The 10000-nt window shown below is 43.6% G+C and overlaps 1 protein-coding gene across 1 annotated transcript in view; it reads right to left on the bottom strand.

Annotated features, from left to right (window-relative positions):
- The window catches only part of LOC122261054 (uncharacterized), an 8807-nt gene extending 1300 nt beyond the window's left edge, over positions 1 to 7507 (bottom strand). Inside the window, exons 1-4 of the mRNA XM_043028557.2 lie at positions 7480 to 7507; positions 6168 to 6290; positions 4694 to 4906; positions 1 to 3125 (exon numbers count right to left, since the gene is read on the bottom strand). The exon at positions 1 to 3125 is cut by the window's left edge and continues 1300 nt beyond it. Of these exons, the coding sequence (XP_042884491.1) occupies positions 349 to 3125; positions 4694 to 4906; positions 6168 to 6290; positions 7480 to 7507 (3141 nt within the window). The 3' untranslated portion in view covers positions 1 to 348. The remainder of the gene's footprint in view (positions 3126 to 4693; positions 4907 to 6167; positions 6291 to 7479) is intronic.
- Between the last annotated feature and the right edge of the window lie 2493 nt (positions 7508 to 10000).

Genomic DNA, 10000 nt, shown 5'->3' on the forward strand with positions numbered 1-10000 from the left:
GTTTTATTATATTCTTGTTGGTGCCAAAAAGTTTGTTTTTTTCATCCATGATACACTTATTTCCTTTCTCCTCTTTTTTTTTCTTTTCTTTTCTTTTCTTTTCTTTTCTTTCCCCGAGATTGTTTCCTCTTTGCCGTACGTCAGAATGAAGACCTGATGATAACTTTCCATGCCTGAACACTGATTGTCAGACTATCAAGGGGTTAGTAGAGGTTAGGTGCAGAGTGCCAGCACTCGGCGTCAAGGGAGCGGGCGGGGACCATGGGCGGGGACCATGGGCGGGGACCACGCCTCCGCCGCCCAATCTGAGGCCTCGCTCGTTCTCGAGGCTCTCGGCGAAGGTTCCTCTTAACCCACCGGGAAGGGAGACCCGGGGAAGGGGAAGGGGAAGGAGGGGAGGGTGGGGGCGACGGTGACGGTGGCCGTCTCGAAGGAGGTGATGGTCGTGTGGACGACTTCGACGCTGCTGATGGTGGTGAAGATGGGGCGGGCGTTGAAGATGACGCGCAGGACGCGGGTGGACGTGGTGGTGATGTCCGTGGTGATGGTGACGGGGGAGGAGGTGACGGTGGTCTGCTGCTGGACGGGAGGGAATCCGCCGAAGCCGTAGGGGTTGATGAGCCGAAGGTACGCCAGCTGCTGCAGCTGTTCGGCTGTCAGGCCCGGGGTTGCCATGGCGGGGTCTCCTGGGGCTGCCAGTTGGCCAGAGCTTAGCTGAGGTCGAGCAGCACTTCCCTGCTTCTGCTGTACCTGCTGTCTCTGCTGAAGAGCCGCTGTCAGCTGAGGATGCAGCTGCTTCTCAAAAACGTCGGGATTAAACTGACCTCCGGCCAATTCTGCAAGGTTGGGATCCTGGAAGGGGAACCCTGGTGGAGGAGGCACCCGAGTGCCACTCGTCGTGTCAACAATTTCGCCATTCTCGTCATATTCGATTTCGCCGGGCAACAGTGACTCGTCATTCTCTGTTCCTTCGGCCAAGAGCTGGCCGTTGAACTCGTTCAGCGAGTTTTCCGGGATGAAGGAAAAGGCCTCATAGGGCGGCATCGTCTTGAGAGCGGTGACCACGCGGGTGATGTGGTAGGTCTGCGTCAGCGTGTAGAAGGACGTTTCACCCGCGTGCAGGACGGGAAGCACCGACGTCTTCTTCATCAGCTCCGTGGTGCTGAACGTCTCCGTCACCGTCTCGAGGAGCGCGGTCACGTCACTCTCGCCGAGGTCGACTGGTGGAAGCGTCGACACGTCACGAGGTCCGTCGTCCAAGATGTTTTCGAAGAGCGGGGTTTCGTAGAGATCGTCCTGTGGCCCTAAGGGCGCCGGCGTTGGGCTGATGCTGTGGGTTGTGGTCTTTGTGAACGTGACGTAACGAGTGTTCTTCGTGGTGCCAACGCGGAAAGTGTGAAGCGACCTGATGGTAGCCACTTCGAACCAGACATCCGTGGCTCCGTCCGCCGGTGTGCTGGTCACAATCCTCAGCGTCTCTTCTCCCCCTTCGGGAATGATGGGTTCAGGAGGGATGGGTCGGGAAGCGGGCTGCGATTCGTCAACGGCCTGAAGCTCATCGTAATTATCTACCTGATTGATGGGACGCCTGTTGATGTTGACTTTGGGTCTTGGTGAAGTGTTCAGTCGCCAGCGGTTCGCAGGGCGGTTCTGTCTGAAAGGAGCGTTGGGAGGGGAACGCAGTGACGTCGGGCGGCTGCTGCCAAAGCGGCGTGTGGGCGTCGGCTTGAACCTCGGCCGGAAGGTGGTGGGCTTGACCTCCTCAGCATAAAGAGTGCTGACTCGGGGTGTCCTGGTGACGGGCGTTGATCCTCGGAAACCGAAGGTGGGGCGGAGATCTGATCCCGAGAGTTTAAGGTCAAACTCCTCCTTCTCCTCATCGACGTAAGGGTCCTGAGCGAGGCGAGAGCGATCAGCACGAGTGTTTTGGCTCTGGCTGGACCCGAGGCGTTTGGCCAAGGCTTCGCGGAGTCGTGCCTGGATGGCCGAGCCTCCTTCTTCTTCCTTCCGACTGTTGCGTTCTCTGCTTGAAGGCTCCGAGAAGAGAGACTCGAGCGGCAGAGAGGCTGTAGACTCGGGACTTAAGAACTGCGTAGCTGACCCTTTGATGACTGATTTGACAGTTTCATAGTCCTCAGGGAGGGATGGGCTGTTCAAGGAAATCTCATGGACGGGTGTGGTTTGGAAAATGTGCGACGTGCTCTGCAAGATCTGCGCATACTGACCGGCAATGTATGTGCCAATGACACTAGTTTCGTGCACAGTGATGAGGCCATCTGACACGATGGTGCCGCCGAGCTTGGTAACCAGACCAGTGGGGAAGCTTGAGTCAGTTGTTACCAGACCAGAGCTGTACAGGTCCTCAAGCGAGGCTGTAGGCTCCACATCATACACATCATACGTCTCTTCAACATCTAAGACGGGTGCCGAAGATAAAAAGTCGTAGTGCTCCTTAACCTGACCCAGTTCGTTGTTGACAGCAGTGCTGAAAGGTCCAATGACGCTAACGGTTGCAAACTTCTGCGTGGCACTGACGACGACCTCTGAAGGCGTAGTGGGCACCACAGTGGGGCGAATCACCGAGGTGGACTTCGGGGCCATCGTGCCTGTGCCTTCGATCGTGATGGGGATGATGGTGGACCCTCCGGTCTGACGACGCAGAGAAGGAGTCTTTTTGCGGCTGTTGAAGTAGTTGAGGTCCAGACGGCGTCGATTCCCTTGCTCTTGGGATGATGAAGACTTGAACCGACGGAAGGGCTTCGGGCGAGTCTGGGGCGCGGAGGGCTTCTTCTCCGCCTCTTCGACCTCCTCGATAACCTCCTCGACCAGCGGCTCTTCATACTGCTCATACTCGGCGTTGTAATCGCTGAACACCTCATCCTCGGGAATGGCGTCGAAGAGGGTCTCGATGTCAAGGGCTGTGTGGTCCTCGAAGAAGGACGACTGTAGGGTAGAGGAGGAGGAAATAGCAGGGAGCTTTGTTGGCAGGACTGAGGGAGCTGGGGTGGCAGTCACTTTGGGGATCGTGGGCGTGGGTGTGGGCTTCGGTCTTAGCGTAATGCGGGAAGATGGGCGGTCGGGACGCGAGGGCAGGACGGGATCTCGCGTCTTGCTAGGCTTCGGCTCTGAAAAGGATTGAAGATTTTAGAATTCTCACTCTGCTTAGGATATGTGTTGAGGGATATCAGCAGTTAACAGTTGTGTTTGTGTGTGTGTGGGTGTGTTTGTGTGTGTGGGGGTGTATTTGTGTGTGTGTGGGTGTGTTTGTGTGTGTGGGTGTGTTTGTGTGTGTGTGGGTGTATTTGTGTGTGTGTGTGTGTGGGTGTGTTTGTGTGTGGGGGGGGAGGTATTTGTGTGTAATTGTGAATGTATATATGAATAGATATGTTAATAGACACTAATATAGGTAATTAAATATTGAGTCTGTGTAATATAAAATACTCACATGCATGAATATACAGAAAGATACGTACAGACTCTTAGAATGTGAATACGATGATAGGTATCAAACAAAAGGTAACATCAATAGTAATAATGAGAAAGATAATGAAACTGAAGATAATTATGATAAGACCAATGATTATGATAATGATGATAAAGGTAACGATGGTATTGATTATATATATATATATATATATATATATATATATATATATATATATATGTATGTATGTATGTATGTATGTATCCAATACATCAAAATCTTAATTATGATGATAACACTTAATGATGATGATAATAGAAATTATTAAACTACTAATGATGACAATAATGATGGTGATAATAATAATGTATTCAGTATGTCAAAACGACGATTTATGAATTCTGTAGATAAAGCTGGTTGTATCATAAAGTACTAATGAATGAATAATATATGCAATTGAAAATATACAATAATTTATCAGACCAAGTTTTTTTTTCTTATTAATTAATCATTCTATTCACTCTTATATCAAAATAGTTCAGTTAAGAAATCATAAAATCATCAAGAACGTAAACATAACATAAACACCAATATTAATGAAGAAGGGAATTAAAAAAAAAGAAGAAGACAGAATTAACAGAAATACGAATGATGATATGCTTGGGAGAAGTTACATGATATAATACCTGGATGAATATATATGCAAGATTAAGGTTATGTTAAGCTTAAGAAGAGCATATGAGAAGAATGCCTGTGGAGACGTGTCTTGGGGATGCAAAAGGATGGTGATGGAAGAAATGCCTGGAAATGGATATAGTGAAGAAATGTCTTATAAGAAAAGTGGTGAGGAAACTATACTTAAAGAAGCAGTTGAGAGGAATATCAAGCATCTTACATATGTGGGGGGAAATACTACAAGGAGAAGATGAAGAAACAAATCCTAGAACGATCCAATGTGACAGTAACATGCGTAAACTATTAATCGCCGAAGAAAACCACAGTTAATGGCGTGGGGAACAAGCACCTACAGTACCTGTATTTTGGTTCTTTGTCGGAATCAAAAGAGATGGTTGAGAAGATAATTAAGATGGTTGAGATGATGGTTGAGAAGAAATAAACACCCTCTTCATGTGAAGTGAAAAAATAAACATACAGATAAGAAGAAAGCGAATAATAAAACACACTCCAAAACGACAATGGGAAATCATTCCAGGTTCCTAAACACATAGAAACCACAACAAACAGGGCGGCGGGAAAGCAGACACTCACTCGCACTCTGGCTCTGCGGCGTGAAGATCATAACGGTTGACCCGACGGTTGTGGTGAAGTCCAGGAACCCATACACGGTCTTCGTCACATAGTCGGCGGCTGCAGCGGGTTTCTCCGTCGGGACTTCGGCAGTGGGCGTGGCTTCGACGACCACGGGCTCAGGTGTTCCTCCGGGGTTGTAGACCGGCGCGAGCTGGGCAGTCGCCAAGGCTACTGCAAGGTGGAGGTGGCTTTAGCGGGTGGATTTTGGCTCTTTGGTGGAGACTGTTTGTGAGGGTTAGTGTGTCTCTGGTGGATGAATGGCTTGTTGTGGTGTTGTTATGGTCGTGTTGAGTGAAGGTTTTACATGTTATAAAGCTTAGAGAATATCATTGTGCTTACGTCTTTAATACATCTAATATATCTATTATGATTCATGAGGTGTGTTTGTTTTGATTATTATCATTATTTTTTAGATTTATTTGTTCTATGGTTTCTTGGTTATGGTGAGAGGACAAGCAAAATGTGCATGTTATTATTCCATTCAGATCAGAAAAGCGAATGCGAAGGATTTTGTTTTGTTATTAAATGGCTTTATATTTGCATAGGGACATTATTCTTCCTCAAAGCCTTAAGTTCTTTAGTGAAAACAAGTAGAACAAACATTAGCGGACATTACTTATAATCACAATTTAAATTTAAAGTTAAAATAATACATGATAAGTTTTATAATCATTGTGTTTAAAAATAAATAAATAAATAAAATAAAGAATACTTGTTTCTCATGATTGAGGAACTGAAAGAAAATTATGAGATACATGTTAAAGAAAGAAGCACAAAACCAAAACGTGTGCCATTGTAAACATAAATAAAACTATTCTGAATTTGTTATATAATTCACTTTATTGTGATTCTTGTATTTATCATTGGGTTTTTGTCACCGTCAAAAAAATCTTAGATTGTTTGGGATGCTAAAAAAAAAACATCCAGTGAAAGTTCTTAATAGTGCAATTTTTTTTCTGAAATATATGATCCATATTCAAAAATGATTCTCCTTTCCTCGTGTAAACGTTAACGTAACCGCAAAAAAACTATATATCAAATCTGCTTGCTTGTTTTCTTTATTATTAGATACAGACTAAAGGACACTTTCTACAACTAACATAAACTGGTGCTCATACTAGCTAAGTGGCAGTACACTCGACTATGATGCAGTGCACCCTTGGACCATGCTATCCCAGTCGCGTTCAAGGCTTTAGCGTTCATATCGATAATTTTTAATAGAAGAAAATAAAGGAATTTCTACATCTTTACATGATTCTTCTATTAATCATTTTCGTTTTAGGTGTCTTTTCTTTTCTCACTGAATTACATCTACTAGCTCATTCTAGAAAGACCGTCGGGCGCGTGCAGAAGGACAGAGGAAGAAGGGCCTGGGTGACGTCACATGCACCTCAGGGCTGCCAACTCTTCTTGGCCAAGGCTGCCAACTTACCCGAGCTGAACGGATCAGTATTGTCTCCGCCAATGGTATAGGTGTTTAGTTTTGCGTATTCGATAAGTTCGCTTCTTGTAGGGTTGCCTGAAAAAGAATCGACAGCGAGACATGCCACGTGAGCTGAGGTCAACTGAGGTCAACTCGGGTCAAATCTTCGGGATGCCACAAGTTTGGGTCAGCTGTCGCAGTCAACTTCATCTATGTTCCGTGCGTCTTTATTATCTACTTAGCTACTGCAACGTAGATCTGATTAGTTCAAAGGCTAAATGACTGGAAATACTCTTTATCATCTACACTAATCTAATTAATTCATGCTAAGGGGAATGCTAGGTCATTATTCTCATGGATGCTACTATGCTGTCAGATTTACTAGACAAGTATTACTGCAAAATAATTAAGACTATCTAAGACTATCGCTAATACTATCAGGAGTTAGTTTGGTTAAGATCATGATGTCGTCTATCTCTCTCGGTTGACAAGTGTCCACACACGATCTCACTCAACCGCATAACCTCACTCAACCGAAATGGAAAGAGAAAACACGAAGGAATTTGCGTTTTCGTCGAGGTGGGAAAGTTACAGAAGATGGTGTCGCATTTCGTCATGGAAACGGTCGCAATATATGATTCGTTTTTTTTTTTTTTTTTTTTTTTTTTTGCAATATATAATCAATATCAATATATAAGACTCTCAATAAAGAGGAGATAAGATATAATAAGGGAATCAACCTGGCAGAATTTCAAACCAAAGATTAAATCACATTTCGAGAGATTATTATATATTCCAACAACATAATGTCAAGATTGTTATTTGATATATATAAATTTCTCAGCGAAAGATATTTTCTTTACTTTGTTATACTGCCTGTGCTCTATTCAACAGTAACTTGATAAGGGATTATAGTTCTTATGTACAATGTTAATAAGACCCAGGAGTTCTCTTCGGGAGGTAACAAGAACGAATAAAGATTGTGTATAAGAATACCAGTATCTACCAGGATCGGAAATGAATATATGTTCTTAGAATCTTTTATTGTGTATATCATATTTCATCGGACAAGGGTATCGATGTTATGTGCCCAGTTAGATAAAGGAACAGACGAAATCTTACAAAAAAAGAAAAAAATAGAAAATTGGGATTTATATATAAATATATATATATATATATATATATATATATATATATATATATATATATATATATTGTAGGTTAAAAATCCATGCAAGACCAAATTTCAAGACAATTTCCTGAAAGTTAGACAGACAAAAAATGTTCCACAGACAAGGATAGAGCAATAAGGAAGACTGACCGGACCATAAATCCTTCTCTGTTTTCATGGTTAGCCACAGGGTTTTATATGCAAGAGATCTATACTGATGGATCTATGTATTTCCCACTCTTGGCCGCTATGTTTTTGTAAACGGTAAAGCTTGTGAGTAACCACTGCCGCGTATGAAAAACTGTCTGCGTTCCTAAATATTTTTGATATTTCATGTATATATATGATATATATATATATATATATATATATATATATATATATATATATATATATATATATATATAAATATATATATATATATATATATATACATATGTGTGTGTGTCTGTGTGTATGTCTATATGTATATGTATATGTATATATATGTATATATATATATATATATATATATATATATATATGTGTGTGTGTGTGTGTGTGTGTGTGTGTGTGTGTGTGTGTGTATGTACTGTATATGTATATGTATATATATCTATAACTATATATATACATGTATATATATATATATATAATGTATATATATCTACATATATATACGTATATATGTATATATCTACATATATATATTTATATATATATATACACACATGTATGTATACATAGTTTTATCATAATTCAATTAGAAACATCCCTCTTACTGATTTTTTATTCTGATCACTTATTCTGAAGGCCTGTTTGTCATCTAAAAAAAAAGAACCAAAAAAAAAATAATAATAAAAAACCAACAAGGTTTCTCACGAATCGGAACATTTCCTCCTAAAGGTTGGGCGAACGAGAACGTGCCTAGCCGATAGTCGAAAGTTTACACCAAGACTAAACTTTCTCGCCGTTCATATCCGCGTTCAGTCACGCAGGTTTGTTCTTATGCCGTTGATGTTTTCTCGATTCGGTTTGTAGTATCGTTCACTTAGGCTTTCGTACACTTTTGTGCTTCGTAGTGTAAGAGTGTAAGGGATTGTTACGAGCTGAGACGCTTTGGTGAGTGGATTGCTAAGTGGAATCTGGATGGTAAGTGGATTGCAAAGTGGAATCTGGATGGTAAGTGGATTGCCAAGGAGAATCTGGATGGTAAGTGGATTGCCAAGGGGAATCTGGATGGTAAGTGGATTGCCAAGGGGAATCTGGATGGTAAGTGGATTGCAAAGTGGAATATGGATGGTAAGTGGATTGCCAAGGGGAATCTGGATGGTAAGTGGATTGCAAAGTGGAATATGGATGGTAAGTGGATTGCCAAGGGGAATCTGGATGGTAAGTGGATTGCAAAGTGGAATCTGGATGGTAAGTGGATTGCAAAGTGGAATATGGATGGTAAGTGGATTGCCAAGGGGAATCTGGATGGTAAGTGGATTGCAAAGTGGAATCTGGATGGTAAGTGGATTGCAAAGTGGAATCTGGATGGTAAGTGGATTTGTTATCTTTTTTGGGGGGATCTTTAGGTACTGTGGAGTAACTGGTTCGTGATTCTTCTTCTTTTTTTTTTCTTTTCTTTTTTTTCTTTTTAAAGAAAGGTTTGGATTTTTGTTTCTTGTAGGCGTTTGTTCGAGATTCTCTGAGGTCTTGGGGAAAGTCTCAGCCCGTGGAGCTTCACCCGCTGGTTGAAAATCTTCCGGTCACGCCCCATTACTTGCCTCCACGAACACACGCACGCACGTACGCACGCACACCCTTCAGAACAATTGCTCTCGAAGGATCCACTGAAGATGGAGTAAAAAAACACGCGCGCGGGCTGAATGACAGCCAGGGATATATTTGGTTAAGTTCCCCGGTGGGAAACTTCTCCGGAACAGGACCGATTCGCCCTTTCGACACGGGCGGTTAAACGCGTCGTGACGGTATTGTGCAAACACAATCACGCGTCACAGCATCTCCGCTGTGTAAGATTGTGTCCTTGTAGCACTCAGAACTCACACACATAAACACACACACACATACACACACACACGCGCACACAACAAGCAGGGACTTACGCACACACACACACAAGCACGCACTTCCACACGCAAGCACAAGCATGGACACGCCCTCCTCCCATCAACACACACGCGCCCAAACACCGCGCGAGGCCATCCACGCGTGAGCCTCCCAATGAAGGTAAAACCACGAAAGCTTGAAAGTAGCGATGGCACTCAGCGATTGCCTGACCGCGAGTGCCATCAAGAAGGCGTTGCTCAAGGCGTCCCCGATGCTTCCATGCGGCACGGGGGACCTCGAGGTGATGAGGGGCCGCCCATGAGACCGCAGGACGCAAGCTGTTTGAGCCCAGGGGCGCCGCGAGTGACCTCTGCTTCGATAACGCGAGGCTGATCTCGACGCTTCGCTGGCGAGTTAGAGGTGATTCCCCCCCCCCCCTCCTTTACCCCCTATAGGCTCTCTTTTTTGTCTCTTTCTTTTTGTCTCTTTCTCTTTCTCTCTTCTCTTCTCTTCAATTTTCTCCTCTTCTCTTTTCTTCTCTTTTCTTTTCTTCTCTTCTCTTCTCTTCTCTTCTCTTCTCTTCTCTTCTCTTCTCTTCTCTTCTCTTCTCTTCTCTTCTCATCTTATCTCTCTCTCT

Source organism: Penaeus japonicus, unplaced genomic scaffold (assembly GCF_977035675.1).
Source record: "Penaeus japonicus unplaced genomic scaffold, GWHDUDI00000001_assembly GWHDUDI00000027, whole genome shotgun sequence".
Classification (NCBI taxonomy): domain Eukaryota; kingdom Metazoa; phylum Arthropoda; class Malacostraca; order Decapoda; family Penaeidae; genus Penaeus; species Penaeus japonicus.